The sequence below is a fragment of the Prunus avium genome, chromosome 3 (assembly GCF_965620075.1).
Source record: "Prunus avium chromosome 3, drPruAviu1.hap1.1, whole genome shotgun sequence".
In the NCBI taxonomy this organism is placed as follows: domain Eukaryota; kingdom Viridiplantae; phylum Streptophyta; class Magnoliopsida; order Rosales; family Rosaceae; genus Prunus; species Prunus avium.
Genome location: NC_142286.1, coordinates 29,685,405 through 29,703,386, shown reverse-complemented (window position 1 = coordinate 29,703,386; position 17,982 = coordinate 29,685,405). Strand labels below are relative to the sequence as shown.

At 39.2% G+C, this 17,982-nt stretch overlaps 2 protein-coding genes and 1 pseudogene across 3 annotated transcripts; all 3 read left to right on the top strand.

Moving 5' to 3' along the window:
• Positions 1-2,164: 2,164 nt before the first annotated feature.
• LOC110772801 (D-3-phosphoglycerate dehydrogenase 2, chloroplastic) lies at positions 2,165-6,074 on the top strand. The gene is made up of 5 exons (XM_021977269.2): positions 2,165-2,949; positions 4,121-4,497; positions 4,708-4,818; positions 4,913-5,008; positions 5,107-6,074. Exons 1-5 carry the CDS (start codon positions 2,295-2,297, stop codon positions 5,773-5,775), a joined length of 1,908 nt encoding a protein of 635 aa, XP_021832961.1. The 5' UTR covers positions 2,165-2,294; the 3' UTR covers positions 5,776-6,074.
• Positions 6,075-6,537: 463 nt separating this feature from the next.
• LOC110772804 (RNA-binding (RRM/RBD/RNP motifs) family protein) lies at positions 6,538-10,004 on the top strand. Its single transcript, XM_088250325.1, has 8 exons — positions 6,538-7,005; positions 7,102-7,177; positions 7,508-7,637; positions 7,831-7,945; positions 8,200-8,291; positions 8,408-8,477; positions 8,599-8,685; positions 9,621-10,004. The coding sequence occupies exons 1-8, from the start codon at positions 6,682-6,684 to the stop codon at positions 9,711-9,713; spliced, it is 987 nt and encodes a 328-aa protein (XP_088106451.1). The 5' UTR covers positions 6,538-6,681; the 3' UTR covers positions 9,714-10,004.
• An 805-nt stretch (positions 10,005-10,809) lies between these two features.
• Positions 10,810-16,063, top strand: LOC110772820 (uncharacterized; annotated as a pseudogene). Its single transcript, XR_015834487.1, has 3 exons — positions 10,810-14,272; positions 14,348-15,346; positions 15,433-16,063. The product of XR_015834487.1 is annotated as an uncharacterized LOC110772820 (transcript).
• The last annotated feature ends 1,919 nt before the right edge of the window (positions 16,064-17,982 follow it).

The window sequence follows — 17,982 nt, the reverse complement described above, 5'->3', positions numbered from 1 at the left end:
GACAGATCTAAGTCCACTTTTAATGTATATGAACATGTGTTTTTTTTTTATAAAAAAATGTAAGTAGTGAGGTTCCATCAGATCGTGCTTCCCAACCGACATTTCATCCATCACCAACCCTCGCAATCTTGAAAGAATTGAATACACAAAATAATTGGAAAAGTTACAACCGTGTCATTGAGGAATCTAGATAAAATTAGTCCATATATATTTCTCCTCAAGGTGCACTCGCCTCCTTGTCCATCAAGGTTATGAATAACGAATTATCATTGAGGTGTACATGTTATAATCGGATCCATTTTGTTTCTAAATAGTACTTCGTAATTCATATCTATCGAACAAATCAACGATTCTGATAACAATTATGATTCTCACATGAGGTGAGACGTATATAACAGAAGAAAGTTGAAACCCATTATTTGTGTGAGAAAGTTGGATTCTGAAAAAACCCTTTCCCAAATACATGAACATGCACAATGCATGGTGAAACACAGAGGAAAAAAAAGTAGGAGAGATATTTATCAGTTTTGTTTTTAATTTTTTTTAAAGAGATAATTATCAGTTAAAGTGGGAGTATGCTAGCTAGAGCTAGTCTAGTGGGAGAATGTAAATCAAAAAGTTATTGGAATAAAAAAAAAAGGTAGCACTACTAATGTTTATTAATTTAAGTCTAAGTCATTCTTAAATTGAGGCAGTTACGTACAATTTGAGGCAAACTTACACTTAGGACAATATAGGAAGGACCCACGGAAAGACAAAGCTGAGTTGTTGGGTCCAAGGCCCACATCTACATGGATGGTCAAATCATGATCCATTGCTAATTAGTGAGTCTCTCTCTTACTTGATGTGTTCTTATTCATCATTATTGGAGAGAGAGAGAGAGAGAAATGCTATATATATCATGCCATTAGTCTATGTTTTATAATAAATGTGATTTCATCGATCTAACAGTTACAAACGCGTTCTCGTAACAATATGTATATATAATATAGAAAAATTCCTAAATGTTGATGAACTATGGATTTTATTCGAATATGTATCTATCTCAACAAGATTGCTCTTAACTATTTAGAGACTCGAAGAGTAGTGACTTTGTGGCTATATACTTGAATGAAAGGCCAAAAGTAGGTACTTGTCCATTTTAGCTGGGCAATCACGAATTCAGGCATGGGGCCTGTAATAATTGTAATTGACTTGGCCTCTTTCTCTTGAGAGAGATGAAGCCTTAAACTCGAACTCAAAACTTCTACGACAAACCAAGATCCCATTCCCATAGGCTAAACTTCACAAAGGATTGGGAGGGAGAAAGTAAAGAAGAAAAAGAAAAGAAAAAAGAAAATGGAAGTGGGGAAGATGTGGGGACACTGTACTGAATGACCAGTCTTGCATCAAAAACATTTTGTACAAAAGTTGATGATGGCTTTAAAACCACATCATGTCATCACAGTTTAAGTGACCATACAATTTAATTACGTACCCTGTGTTTATGGCTCGTAAATTTTATAACTAATAGCAGCACGAAGAGTGAAACTTCCATATGCTTTCGTTTTCGTCATCACATCTTCCTATCTATCGTTTTATGTGATAGATTGGTTACATGAAAGAAGGAGATATGAAGAGAGGATACGAAATCGAGACCTCAGGTCAAGGTTGAATACAACTTTATGTTGTCCTCATCCATTACTATATTTAGTCTAGAGGCATTTGATTCCAAACTAACTAATCACAAAAATGGCATGAAATCAAGCAACCACCCCAACAATATCCTAAAGCTCGTAATTTCATCAAACACGAAGTTCAACTCCTAAACTCCAAGCAAGTTTTTAGTCCAAGAAATAAACCCTACAATTCAATATTAATTATCTCGTAATTTAATTTAGAGATATTTATTTCTACTTTGTTGGAGGATATTTCAAATATCGTGCACGAGAATTTGATACTGCTTTACTGAAAAAATAGGGAAAAAAAAACTTTATGTTTGCTCTCTACATCCAATCGTGCAACTGCAACCCATGATTTAGATGGCAAATCTGCAGAGGCTGTAATTTAAAGTAGAAACTTTTAGTCTCCAAAACTTACCTATTCTTAGTTACACCCTCTCTCATTCATTTATCCATATCTAAATTAAATAGTAAAAAAAAAACCCCAATTTGGGTTTACAAAACTCTGCTTTAAGATCCCAACAACTTTTAGACAACCCTCCCCTTACACCAACACCCAATCAATCACACACAGATACCCAAAAAACACAGAAACAAAGAAAAACAAAACTCAAAACACTTCCTCCAGCTTCCATGGCTTCCTCTTCCATCAAAGCCATCTCTACCACCTCCCCCTTCAAAGCCTCCTCCTCACCTTCTTCTCAGCCCCCATCTTCCTCAAAACCCTCCCTCCTTTCCTTTCTCCACACCTCCTCTTCAAACCCCATCTCCTTAACACTCTCCCATTCCCATTCCCATGCCCATAATTCTCATTCCCATTCTTTTCTCATAACCAACGTTTTGAAAACAGCTGACTCATCCGAGACCTCCGTTTCCAAGTCCCAAAACCTCAAGCCGACGTCTTCAGATTCAACCCCGACCATTTTGGTCTCCGAGAAGCTCGGAGAAGCCGGTCTTCAAGTCCTACGTGGCTTTGGCAACTTGGACTGCGCATATAACCTCTCTCCTGAGGAGCTCTGCGCCAAGATCTCGACATGCGACGCTTTGATTGTTCGCAGCGGCACGAAGGTGACCAGGCAGGTTTTTGAGGCCGCAAAAGGGAGGTTGAAGGTGGTGGGAAGAGCTGGTGTTGGTATTGACAATGTGGATCTGCAGGCGGCCACGGAGTTCGGATGCCTGGTCGTTAATGCCCCCACAGCAAACACCGTGGCCGCCGCAGAGCACGGGATTGCTCTGCTCACTGCCATGTCACGGAATGTTGCACAGGCTGATGCTTCCATCAAAGCTGGTATAAACTATAAACAACCTTTTTTTTTAAAATTTATAATTAATTATAATTTTTAAAATTTTCCAACCCACTTCCTCGTTTATGGGAACAAGACCTCAGGTAAGTTGGATATTTTTTTGGTCGCGAGATTTCAGATTGAGTTTACAGCTCGTTTCATGCTCACCCTTACATTTGCTAAGCGAAACTATATCTGCGTTCGTTACAAAAATTTTAAGCAAGAAAAAAGACCAAATTTTGTTACTTTGAGCTTCAAATTGGCATAATATAAATTAGTGGCATATGCTTGGTTGTTGATAAATAAGAAATTTGCCCCTGGGATTGAGGATCTAAGCTTTAAGATATACTTGATGGCTCTATTTTCTCACCAGATGCAAAGTATGCTCTCTTGAGCAAAATAATTGATATGGATGGTAAAAGTAATTGTTCTTTGCTAAAACTATCTGAGTTTGGTGGTACAAATCAATTCTCACTAGATGCCGGGGTCGAATTTCCGCTTTTGTACTGTTTTCAATTCATTGAATTGTAGTGGTGGTTGTTGGCAAAAAACAAGAAAAAGAATTGTAGTGGTGGTTGTGCATTGAATCTATGCGATCTGTCGCTTTCTGGGTAGAAACGCGATTGTCCTGCCTGAGCAAGTGAACAAAAATGTTCAAATATATTTGACTGTGGGATGCTATTGAACTGACAAATACCGGAGGTGGTGGGTGCACATGATTCACATGTGAGCATAGCATTTTTTTTTTCTTTTTCCAAGTAAAATCAGAATCAAATTGTGTCAGATATTCATCTAGCTAGTTATAACTTCTGAAAACACACAGTCAAGTGTTGGGTTTCTGATATGGGATCTTAGCAAATGAGGCAGTGTTTAATTTGTGCTTGTCTCATGTTGTGTTAAATCAGAATGAATGCTAACATTAAAATTTGATTGTTTTGGACCAAACATGGTGACTGGTGACTGGTGACTATACTTTTTTACTAATTTTTGTGTTCATCATCTAGCTCTGCAAGTTCTATTTGCTTGAATTGCTAGGAGGTTAATTGCATTGTTTCACTGTTGTTTGTTTCTCTTCTGATGCTGCATAAATGATAGGATAATTAGCTTTCCTTTGATGCTCTAGATAGACTACTAACGTATGCACATAAGGCTAACTTAAATGATGGTCTTCTGCAGGAAAATGGCTACGAAACAAGTACGTTGGTGTCTCTCTGGTTGGGAAGACATTAGCAGTAATGGGATTTGGAAAAGTTGGATCAGAAGTTGCTAGACGTGCAAAAGGCTTGGGAATGAATGTTATTTCACATGATCCATATGCCCCAGCTGACAGAGCCCGTGCCGTCGGTGTGGATTTGGTCTCTTTTGAGCAGGCCATTGCCACTGCAGATTTCATCTCACTGCATATGCCTCTCACCCCTGCCACATCAAAGGTGTTCAATGATGAAACATTTGCAAAGATGAAGAAGGGAGTTCGCATCATTAACGTTGCCAGGGGCGGCGTCATTGACGAAGATGCATTAGTGAGAGCCCTTGATAGTGGAGTTGTTGCTCAGGTAATATATTTCTCTAATTTAAATTTATGTCAAGGTTGACCAAGTTAAACAAACATAGAAGCATAGCATGTTTGTTCAAAATCACTTCGATTCGCAGGGAGGGAAAAGTACCGTCTATATATTGTGTTCCTGATTTGTCTGCAGATGTTTTCAGCATTCTTTTGATCTATGCTGAATTTCTGTTATGTCTTTTATAATGTTTTGGAACAGGCTGCACTTGATGTGTTCACAGAGGAGCCTCCAACGAAAGATAGCAAGTTGGTGCAACATGAGAATGTCACTCTCACACCTCATCTTGGAGCTAGCACAAAGGAAGCACAGGTATCTTTAATTTCTCCTATACAAATTTTTGTTGAAAGATATCTGATTAATTCTTTAAGTAATCGAATTTTGGGTATGAAACCTGATATTTCAGGAAGGTGTAGCCATTGAAATTGCAGAGGCTGTAGTTGGAGCTTTGAAAGGGGAACTTTCTGCAACTGCCGTCAACGCTCCCATGGTCCCTCCTGAGGTATATGATGTACAATGTGCATCCTTCCCATCTCCAATAAATTATACTTATTCATAGCAGAAGATTAATTGAGCACAAAACATCCTTCATGTTCTCAGGTTCTGTCTGAGTTGTCTCCTTATGTTGTGCTAGCTGAGAAGCTTGGTAAGTTGGCTGTCCAACTAGTAGCGGGAGGGAGTGGAATCACATCAGTGAGGGTGGTTTACAAATCAGCTCGGGACCCCGATGACTTGGACACCAGACTTCTCAGGGCCATGATCACTAAGGGCATCATCGAACCGATATCTGCCTCCTTCATCAATCTAGTCAATGCAGATTTCGTTGCGAAGCAGAAAGGCCTGCGCATAAGTGAGGAAAGGGTAGCTGTAGACTCATCTCCTGAGTTCCCTGTTGATTCAATCCAGGTGCAAATATCCAATGTGGGGTCTAAGTTTGCAAGTTCTGTTTCGGAGAGTGGAAGCATAAGCATTGAGGGGAAAGTAAAGTATGGGGAGCCTCATCTGACATGCTTGGGATCCTTTGGTGTGGATGTGAGCCTGGAAGGAAACCTCATTCTGTGCCGGCAAGTGGATCAACCCGGCATGATAGGCCAGGTGGGGAACATACTTGGGAATGATAATGTGAATGTGAGCTTTATGAGTGTGGGAAGAACAGTGCAGAAGAAGGCCTTAATGGCAATTGGTGTGGATGAGGAACCAAACAAAAGGACTTTGGAAAAAATAGGGAAGGTGCCTGATATTGAAGAGTTTGTGTTCCTCAATCTATAGTTTCTGGTATAGAATAATACCCTTGGCTGCAGCTGTGAATTTAATCTCAGATAGTGAAAAATTCTGCCAACCTGATATATGGCAGAAGTGAGGGTCTTGGAATTGCTGTTTAGTTAGTTTTTGCAATTCTTTAACTGCTTTCAGTGATTGTTATGGCCGCTGCCATTGTTGTTGTTGTTCCATTATTGCCTATGCTTGCCTATGCTTGTGTAGTAGTTAGTAGAAGTAATTCTTCTGCTGGTTTGTGAACTTATTTGTATTCAGCTGTTGTATGAGCTTTCTAAAGTTGCTCTGTCAAAGTTTGAAGTGCATATTCTAAAAACTCACTAATCGGTTAGCGCTTCAGCCCTCTTGCGTGTAAGCGCATGCATTGATGCTACACTTGCTCGGGGTTTTATTTCTTAATGCCCTTTGCACACACACAACACATGCGTGTTAACTAACGGCCGACCAATCATTTGTTGACGACGCGAAGTGTGATGACAAAATTGGAAAAAATGTAATTACTAAAATAAAAATATAACATCATCCTATTCCTAGTGTTACCACGTTCATATATCATAACATAAATTATTAATACCATCTTCCATAGTGACACTGAAAAATTTCTTTGATGCGCTTAAAAATTTCTTGCAGGACAATTGATCAAGGCCGGAACGAAAAAAAATTATATAAAAACGTAAAATATCATGAACCTCACGATCTTATCATAGCCACGTGTCATCACATGGTTAAGTGGTGAGGTAGGTGAAGTAGAGGTTCTACTTCCTTACAGTTCTCCACAATCCCAATTCGGCGATTCCCAATCGCGCTCGCGGCAAAACCCATTCCAAAATCTCGACTTTTACCTTCGCAAAATCTCAACTTTCTCTCTCTCTCTCTCTAGGGTTTTGGGTACAAATCGACATGGCCGGCGCTGGGATCCACCCATACCACCAGCAATGGCCGCCGGCAGCCGGTCCTCCGCCGCCTCCTCCGGTAGTCACCGCTGTCGCTCCTCCTCCGCCTCACTACCTCGTCGACAACCCTAACCGGCCCGCCACAGACGAGGTCCGGACCATTTTCATCACGGGTCTACCCGAGGATGTAAAGGAGAGAGAGATACAGAACCTGTTGAGGTGGTTGCCGGGTTACGAGGCCTCCCAGGTCAACCACAAAGGCGAGAAGCCTATGAGTTTTGCTCTCTTTTCCACTGCTCAGCAAGCCATTGCTGCCAAAGACGCCCTTCAGGTTAGCTTTGTATAATTATCTATGGTTTTCTTATGTTTTATCATTTTTATTTTTTAATGTTCAAGTTTCGAGTTTTTGTTGGATTTTGCGGTTTAGGGTATGATTTTCGATTCGGAGTCAAAGGCGGTGCTGCACACGGAGATGGCAAAGAAGAATCTTTTTGTTAAAAGAGGTGAGGATGAGGTGCAATTTGTTACTGTTTTGAGTTGAATTGGAGAGTTTATTTGTTTTCAATATGTTGTGAGGAAGCTAGTCCAGAAAATATGATCTACATTCATAGGGCATGTGGAGTGATCAATGGCTTTTGTTTCAAACTCGATTTTGATTTTGCAAAAGGAGAGAAGTCTTGTTTTCAGTAATGTGCAAATATTGGGTTCTGTGACTTCTGTTAATCATTACCACACTATGGTAGTTCAGATCATAATGTCAATGGTTTCCAGTTAGCTGTTGGGAGTTTGAATGTAATGTGTTATGATGCGCTAATATGAGTTGGAAACTGTAGGAATTGTAGCGGATGCAAATGCTTATGATCAAAGTAAACGATTGCGAACTGGTGGTGACTACACACAGGCTGGTTATAGCAGTCCATCTCCTTTTCATCCTCCTCCACCACCTGTTTGGGGGCCACATGGGTAATTGAACATTTGCTCATCTACTTTCCTGCCTGAATTGTTGTTATTCTTTTAAAAAGCGGTGTATATTAGAAGGGAAAATATATACTCTGGAAAAAAAAAAATTCAGTCATTTCTGCCGCTCAATGGATCGTATATTTCCCTTTCCAGATACATCACATTTTCTCATGTGAATGTTGTTTATGTGGCCCAGGTATATGGCCCCACCACCTCCTCCATATGATCCATATGGTGGTTATCCTGTTCCTCAAGTACCAATGCCCCCTTCTGCTCCTGTACCAGCACCTAGTAGTTATGTACCTGTTCTGGTAATCCACTGTGCCATATGTTTATTCATATTATTGTACTAAAAATTCAAAGAATTTTTCTTACTTAGTGTTAGTGTTATGTAGCTTATTTTGTTTGTGTTTCCCAATTTCTTTCTTCATGTTTGCTGTAATTTTGTTGTTTCAGATCTGTCAATTTTTTTTTTCTTTCTGAATGTTGGCTTTTCATGATGAGTGATGTGGTAGGAAGCTCATAATTTGTTCTTTTCTTGTGATGCTTCTTGTGATTCATGCAGAATACAAAAGATAACCCACCGTGCAATACCTTATTTATTGGCAATCTTGGAGAGAGCATTAATGAGGAAGAACTGAGGGGCCTTTTCAACTCGTATGAACATCTCATCCCTGCTTATCTTGCAATGTGTTTCATCTCTTTGTTTCACAGTAAAGATGTCCACTAAATCGGATAATCTTTTGTTTATTTCATGATTTTTGGTCTTGCAGACAACCTGGATTTAAGCAAATGAAGATCTTGAGACAAGAAAGGCATACTGTTTGCTTCATTGAGTTTGAAGTGAGTAATGGTTATTCAGTAGTTATGCATTGGTCATTAACCTTTCATGTTGAGATATGTATTTTGAGTACCTGCCCTTTTTCTATATTTTCTAAAAGGATTTTCCGCATAATACATGCAGGATGTAAACAGTGCCTCCAATGTACACCACAGTTTGCAGGGTGCTGTTATCCCCAGTTCGGGCTCTGTAGGCATGAGAATACAATATCCTTTTAAAGTTTTGTTATGGCTGATCTTTTGTTTTTTCTTTTTGAACTTTTATATATTAATTGCACTCTGCAAGCACTGGTTAGCATAGTTACAATGTGTGCTACCTGGGTACTAGACTCTCTTGAAGACACCGCCCTGACTAGTTGCTAAATGCTAATCACTCAAGTGACCTTTGACCATTTCAGAACACTGTTATCTAGGATGAATTTTTGTGTGTGTAAGAAACAGAACCATTCATTAGAAATAAAGGTGAAGTGGTGCAAAATTAGTGAATAAGGAGTGCACTACTGGAAGAAAACTAAACATGCAACCTACAGAAAGAATTCAATCCTCGGAAAGTAGAACTACAAGATGCTTTCCAATCTTACAAAATAACAGAGAAAGATAACCTCCATCACATTCTCAAATACCCTACCTTTCAACCCATAAAACCCAGAAAGTTGCCATCATAGGTTATTAAATCTAATGTTGGCGAGTTCAATGCGTAAGGTTCTTGCTTTTCATTTATGTGGTATATGTTGGAACAGAAGTAGCTATAATTTTTCATCTTGGTTCCCAAATGTATAGTATTTCTGGTTTAGTGGTGTGCAAAAGTCATCATGTGTGCTCACTTACTTTGTAGTCTCGTGAATTGCATTTGCTGTTTGTCATGTGTGCGATTTTTTAATGTTAACCTTAGAGATATTTATGTAAAGGGTTTGCATGTAGAGCACGGTGATATTTCTTTTTTCTCTAGTATACCATAGAGATATTAATTTGCTAAGATATGAATGGCTAATTGGTGTTCTCAACAAGATTTATTTTCTCTTACAGTTCCAAATATATAGTCTGATCCACTTCACTGGACGGGATATATATGTTGCTTGTGACTTGTCCATGTTCCTTTTTATGATTCGTAATTTATGTGTTTTTCCTTGACCTATAAATACATATTCGAAGAACCCATTTGGGAAAAGGAAAGATGGGAACCACCCTGGTGCTGTCCCTGCTGCCAATGGAGCTCCACCAGCTATGACATACCAGTAGCTTGAAGGGGATGTACTCTGTTTTTTATGCTACCGACAAATACAACCACATGATAGGATGCATCTTGCAGCTGTTGCATGCATCCATTTCATCCTCACGTCATCAGCATTAGCATCTCTCCTCATGTGAATGAATGCACATAGTGGCATCATGAACATAACATTTGTCCATGTTATAACGTATTTGTTACATGCATTTTTCAGAAGTATGTGTTAATGCCTGGATATAAGGGGCATAAATATTGTTATCATCTGTAGGATGAGTGGTGCATGGGTCTGCAGATCTGTTCGATTTGTGTTTGTTTTGCTTCATATTAAATTGCTGCACATCAAAATTAGGAATGGCCATCTATATAGGCATCTTGCTGCCTTACATTTTTTTTTTCTACATAGGTTTGAGTGATCACTTATATCAACAGTTCATCTGAAGGTGATTCCCAGTTCTATGTCATGACATAAATTTTTTAGGATGTGGAAACTTAGGAAATCACACCATTATCATGCTTTCCTTTCCATAACCATTGTCATTTCCATCACCACGACATACTATAATCTTAGATTAGTCATAGGTCATCGTTTAAGCGAGGTGCTACTAATGCTGTTTTTAACATTCAAGATGTTGGACGCATAAATTTTGAGAAGATGGTGGGTATTATATGCTGTGTGGTTTATATACAGGATTTTCCAATACAAAATGACAAAGCTCTATTCATATGAGGAGGTCAGGTGTCTGCAGCTGCTCTTTTGTTTCAGGTAATATTACTTCACTAGGCAAGGTTACTGTCAGACACACCTTATGTATGGAGGTTTTGATTCACGATCATCAAGCCACCTAAAGATTAATAAGACTTTTTTGACATTTATCGACGAGAGGAATTTGGAAACGGATCATGACAATACTTTGGTTTTAGAAGTTTGAAGCAAAATATGATTGAACTATTCATGGGTCCTTCCTTGGGGTGACATTAATTGCTTTGTAAGTGAAATGAAATATAGGTTGTGAATAAGAATTAACTTGGAAAGTGAAAATAAAAAGGAGGAAACATTTTGAAATTGTTTTGCAATTCTTGGTTCACTTTCTGCATGCCCTATGGTTCCCTCTATCTTTGGCCATAGCCGTTGATTTGTCTCTTTGCTTTTGCAAATATTCTTTTGCACTTCTGTATGTGTTTGTTAGATGTGCACGAAAGAGAGGGAAGGGGTGTTATTTTTCTTGAAAAACAGTGGGATTGTTGCTCAATCGGCAATTACACGAAACATTTGTTAAGGAAAAATAAGGAGACTCTTTTGCGTTCATAAGATACCATAAAAAGTTACAAAATTACAATCCTATCTTATGCATGAGATGTATGAAGTCAAGATTGTGTTTTCAAAAAAATAAAAAATAAAAAAGCTTAATTCAATAAACCACCCTTGCCATTTAAAACAAACTTCTCTATTTCACCTACTATAATTTTGTATTTTCACTTGGAAGTCTTAATCTCATCAACCAATGGTATAAAAAATAAAAATAAATTAGTCACTTTCTATTTTCTATTTTTAAACAAATTTTTTTAAATTAAAGTTCAATCTTGACTTTCCATCTTCAAAGAATAAACAATTGGTGCTAAAGTTCCTTTCCATCTTCAAAGAATAAACAAAAGGCGCTCGCTGTTTTGTCATTTTACAGATAAAATAAATCTTTTCTGATGTCATATAAGCTCCTCTTAACTAAATGGAGCTTTACTTTAAATAATCTCATCTCATGAGATGTGTTTAGGGAATATAATGTTTATTTCGCAGAATTAGTGGAAAAATGGGTCAAATTCTCCCTCTATCCCCAAGTGTACCCGAGTTCGATTTATGTAGGAGACAATCTTGAGGCAACCCAATCTAATACTCCCCCTCCCCTCCTTAGCAAATGACAAAAAAAGAAAAAGAAAAACCACAAACTGAGAATTCAATTATAAGGAAATAATGCATTAAATTTAGATTTTCAATATGTTTTCCTTATTTATCTCAAAGGATAAAATTGACACAACAAAAAAAGTAATAAATGTCAAAGGATTTTCATCTAAGACAAAAAAAGCGTTGACTAAACTATATTAAAGTATCTAGTAGAAGAATCATGTTTTAAATTATATTTGGGAAATAAATAGAGCTTTTTAGATCTATGTTCAAAACAATTAGCTGTTATTGAGTTTAGTATTAAAATGGAAAACTTGTGCTATCCATGAAATTTAAAATTGCTTCAATGAAATTTATGTTTCTTTTAAACCACCCTTCTTTTGGATTACCCAACCCATTCACAAAAATAAAAATAAAAATAACCCTGTTTTTCTGCTTTCTTGGGAGTTGCTTCCCACTACAAATAAGGGCCCACTGACTTGCACCAAGTAGATGCTAGGGGCATATAATCCAATAGAAATATTTTAGTTATATGGGTCAACCTCAGCAACACAACAAAAGTCTGCTCCCAACCTCAGCAACACAATAAAGTCTGCTCCAATCTCTTATTGAAGCACAAACTGAGAAGCCAACCCAACGTATCCTCTCTCTCTCTCTCTCTCTCTCTCTCTCTCTCTCTCTCTCTACATTTTCCACTCTGCTTCCAACTCATTCAGACTTTGCAAAGGCAAGTTCAATCTGCATGCTGGGTCTTCTTGAGAGCTTACAGCAGCTGGCTTTGCATTGCTGACAGTAAAGCTCATATCTTTACCGAGTAATTTTCTTCAACTCATTAGAAAGCATGCAGCTTTATCTGTTCATTTTCTTCTTATTGTTGTTGTTGTGCTTCTCTGTGTCCATATCCAATGTATCTAGTTTGAACTCTGATGGGGTGGCTTTGTTGTCACTCTCCAAGCGTTGGACCTCTGTCCCTGCTTCCATATCCTCAAGCTGGAATGCTTCTGATTCCACTCCATGCGAATGGGTTGGGATAGAATGTGACAATGACCACAATGTGGTTTCCCTGAAGCTCACTGGTTATGGAATTTCTGGTCCATTGGGACCTGAAATTAGCAGATTTAGGTACTTGAAGACTCTTGATTTAAGTGTTAACAAATTTTCTGGCAAAATTCCAACAGAATTGGCCAATTGTAGTCTTCTTGAAAACTTGAACTTGTATGAAAATGGCTTTTCTGGTGAACTTCCTGAATCCTTGTTTGCAATTCCTGCCTTAGCTTATGTATATTTGTATAGTAACCGTTTGAATGGTTCCATCCCTGGAAATGTTGGGAATCTGAGTGAGCTTGTGCATCTGTATTTATATGAGAATCAGTTTTCAGGAGTGATTCCTTCATCCATTGGAAACTGTAGTAAATTGGAGGACTTGTATTTGGCTGAGAACCAGTTGATAGGAGAACTTCCTAAGAGTCTGAACAAGCTTGAGAACCTGGTATATCTAGATGTGGCTATAAATAGTCTTGAGGGTAGCATTCCTTTGGGTTCAGGTACTTGCAAGAATTTAATTTCCTTGGATTTGTCATACAATAAATTTAGTGGAGGTATTCCACCAGGACTTGGAAATTGTAGTAATTTAACACAATTTTCTGCTGTGGGTAGCAATTTAGAGGGGACTATTCCATCTTCCTTTGGACCAACTCAAGTACCTTTCAATCCTGTATCTTCCTCTAAATCATTTGTCTGGAAAAATACCTCCTGAACTTGGCAAGTGTGAATCCTTGAAGGAACTACACTTGTATACAAACCAACTAGTTGGAGAAATTCCTCCTGAATTGGGGATGCTGACCCAATTAGAGGACCTTAAATTATTTGAGAATCGGTTAACTGGTGAAATTCCAGTTAGCATATGGAAGATTCAAAGTCTTAAGCATATCCTTGTGTACAATAATAGCCTCACCGGGGAACTGCCTGTAGTGATGACTGAGCTGAAACAGCTAAAAAATATATCATTGTTCAACAACCTGTTTTTTGGAGTTATACCTCAAACTTTGGGGATTAACAGCAGCTTGTGGCTGTTAGATTTTACCAATAATAAGTTCACGGGTAAAATCCCTCCAAGTCTCTGCCGTGGAAAGCAGTTATGGAAGTTGAATCTGGGTTTCAATCGATTTCAAGGTACCATACCTTCTGATGTTGGAAATTGCTCTAGTCTGAGCAGGTTGAAACTGGGACACAATAACCTCATCGGGGTTCTACCACAGTTTGCAAAAAATTCAAGACTTTTATATATGGACATCAGCAACAATGAGATTAGTGGAGAAATCCCATCTAGCTTGGGAAACTGTAGCAATCTCACAACCATCAATTTGTCCATAAACAAGTTAATGGGAGGTATACCCCAGGAGCTAGGGAATCTTGAAGAACTTCGTTCTTTGATTCTTTTCGAGAACAATTTGGTTGGTCCTCTGCCTCCTCAGCTTTCGAAGTGTACCAAAATGGATAAGTTTGATATGGGATCAAATTTGTTGAATGGTTCCATTCCATCGAGTTTGAGGAGTTGGACAGATTTATCAACACTGATTTTAAGTGACAACAGTTTTACTGGAGAAATTCCACGTTTCTTCGCAGAGTTTGAAAAACTTATAGAGCTACGACTTGGTGGAAATTTGTTTGCAGGTGCAATTCCCTCATCAATTGGAGCATTGGTTAGTCTATTGTATGCATTGAATCTTAGCAATAATGCATTGACAGGTCGGATTCCTTCGGAGCTTGGGAAGTTGACAAGCCTACAACAACTCGATCTATCTCATAACAATTTGACAGGGACTTTAAAAGCTCTTGATCATATGATTTCATTGACTGAGGTGGATGTTTCAGACAATAACTTCACAGGTTCAGTACCAGAGACATTGATGAAGCTGTTGAACTCATCCCCATTATCATTTTTGGGCAATCCTTACCTATGTGTCAATTACCTTCCATTATGTGGCTCAACTTGTGGAAGAAACAACAGTTTTAAGTTGTGCAACCGTCAATCAAGCAATCATAAAGACCTTAGTAAAGTGGAAATTGCATTTACAGCCCTGGGGTCTTCATTATTCATTGTTTTTGTGCTTTATGGACTGGTTTATATGTTCCTCTTGCGCAAAAAGACCGAGCAGGAACTTGAGGTCTCTGCTCAAGACGGGCTGTCTTCCTTACTCAAGGAAGTAATGGAGGCCACAGAAAATCTTAATGATCAATATATCATTGGGAAAGGAGCCCATGGAACTGTCTATAAGGCCTCTTTGGCTCCAAGCAAAGATTATGCCGTCAAGAAGCTTGTATTTGCAGGGCATGAAGGAAGGCGTTCAAGCATGGTTAGAGAAATTCAAACCCTGGGGACGATAAGGCATCGAAATTTGGTTAAATTGGAAGACTTCTGGTTGAGAAAGGACCACGGTTTAATCTTGTACAAGTACATGGAAAATGGGAGCCTTCATGATGCTCTACATGAAATCAAACCCCCACCAACTCTTGAGTGGAGTGTCCGCCCCAGGATAGCACTTGGAACTGCATACGGTTTGGAGTATCTCCATTTTGATTGTGACCCCTGTATAGTTCATCGAGATGTAAAACCAATGAACATTCTCTTAGACTCTGATATGGAGCCTCATGTCGCTGATTTTGGTATTGCTAAACTTTTGGATCAGTCTTCTGCATCAACGTTGTCCGCTGCGGTTGTGGGTACAGCTGGATATATTGCACCAGGTACTGGTTCTAGTTTCCTTTTCAGCAGCAATGTTTCTATATTCATGCATACAATGAACTAAAGTATCTGCCATGTTTTGTGTCAGAAAATGCATCTAGACCATCAACGAGCGTGGAATCTGATGTGTACAGTTATGGGGTTGTTTTACTTGAGCTGATAACTAGAAAGAAGGCATTGGATCCAGCATTTGGAGAGCAAACTGACATTGTAGGATGGGCTAGGTCAGCATGGAGCAACACAGAAGACATTGATCAGATCGTTGATTCAAGCCTTAAGGAGGAACTCCCGCATTCAAATATAATCTACCAAATTGTGGATGTGCTTATGGTGGCTTTCAGATGTACTGATAAAAATCCTAGAAAGAGACCGACGATGAGAGATGTTATCCAGCAATTATTAGATGCAAATTCCCAAGTGAGAAAAAGAAGGATATTGAATCCTCGTAATGGTTTGTTCTAATTGGTATCTGTTTTCTGCTCTAGTTTAGTCCTAGTGTATGTAGCGAAGGAACAGATCTTCCGTTGTATCACTATAAAAACATAGAGTCAAGTTTTAGTATCAAAAGCTTAGAAGCAATGCCAAGAGATATGAACGTGAGAAAATTGAAAGATACTAAAGATCTTTTTGAGAATGTCTTTTTTGGGTCCCTCAAATGTTAAACTTACAAATCATTTTACCCATGTGCTAAATTATCCAATGCTTTGGGTTTTTTTTTTCTTTTCTTTCTCTTGGATAAAAGGGCATTTACCTTATAAATCTTGAATTCATATTCAACTTCCAAATAACAAGAACATTCAAATAGAACAGAGCCGTAGAGAAAAATATTATGAGGTTGCTTGTGGTGCAAGGTAATCATCTTATCCCTCCTCCCTCTTACATCGTGATTCTTTTCGAAATGGTCAGTCTGAAAATCATGAAAATCTATTCATTTGAGGATTTTCCAATACAAAATGACAAAGCTATTCATTTGAGGAGGTCAGGTGTTTGGAGCTGCTCTTTTGTTTCACGTAATCAAGAATCTTGACATTTATCGATGAGAGGAATTTGCAATTCTTGGTTCACTTTCTGCATGCCCTACTTGACCTCAAATGGTGTCATTGATCTTGACCACAGGCAGAACAGCCATTGATTTGTTTCTTTGCTTTTGCATTTCTGTATGCGTTTGTTAGATGTGCAGAAAAGAGTGAAGGGGTGTTATTTTTCTAAATTGTAATTTGTAACGCATGGAACTTTTGCTTCAGGGTTCCATAAAAAGTTGGAATAATACAATCTTATCTGGTCGGTCCATTTTACCCTGAGATGGAGACCAACTACGCTTATAATCTAGTATCTAGGAACAGACAACGACTTTTGACCTAGCTCTCTCTCCCTGTGAAAGAAAGACAAGGTTTGGAGTTATAGCCGCCACCCCCTTTGGGGGTGGGTGAGTTCCTCTTGCTCTCCCCCCTCCCTTCCCCCCTCCCCTGTTTCTTTCCCACTCTTCCCCTCTTCTCTCGCCCCCCTCTCCCTTCCTTCCCTTGCCTTCCGTCCACTCCTTCCCCCACTCCCTGAGTTCTCTTCCTCTCTCCCTTTTTCTTCTACTCTGTCTTTGGGTTTTACAGGGTGTGCGTGGCTGGGTAAGGGTGGTTTTGTTGCTCTGTTGCTTGGCATCTCCGGTAGATCTATTCTGGATCTAGTTTATCCGGGCTTTGCTGTGGTGTTTCGGTGGCTTGGGTGCTTTTCCCCTGTGGCCGCCGCGGTCTATCGAGGTTCTCTCTCGGGCATTTGGTGTTCCCATTTTGCTGGTTCCGATGCTCTCTCTTAGGATGAGAGCGGGTGACGTCGTTCGAGCATTCACTGCTTGTATCGAAGGCTTCATGCCTCCTATCTGTTTAGATCCCTCACATCTCCACCATTCCATCTCTCACAGAGCTGTCCATTGGCCTTCGTCACTTCAGTTGCTGGGCTTCCCTTGGTGCGTTGGTGTTTACGATTCCGGCGAAGATGCGATTTCTTGGGTTGCTGATGACCAGAACCCAGATCCCCCCACTTCCCTTTCGAACCGACTTCATCACCCGGTTTCAACGGCAAACTCTAAACGCGAGCTCTCGCGTACCCCTCGGAAGGTGTGTCAAGCCGCGACTTTGCTCCGACTCTGGTGCCTGCACCACCTCCTTCCTGTTACTTGGTTACTTTCCCTGTGCCTTTGGTCTGCTTTGAGAGTTACTGGTTTTTGTGGTAGATTTGTGATTTGGGCGTGTATTTTCTGTATTTTTTCTTGTTTCAACTTGGTGTTGCTACCACATGTTAGGTGTGGGTTCTGTTTTACTGCTGGCTTTTTGCCAGCTTAATTTTGTTTCCGGCGGGATCATGATCTTCATGCTATGCCTATGCCTGGGTTTTAGTTAGATCTGGTCCTGTTTTGGTGTTGTTGCGTTTGTCTTTTGCGGGTGCTCCTTGCTTGGCCCTTTGGTTGTGTTCCTTGCCCTTTTGTGGGTTTTCAATGAATTTGCCTTTCGACCAAAAAAAAAAAAAACATTGTGTTTTCAAACACAAGAAATTGCTTCAGGGTCAGAATCCAACACACCAACTTTGCCATTTTTAATGCAAACTTTTCCAACTCACGCTCACCTACTATCATTTTGTTATTTCACTA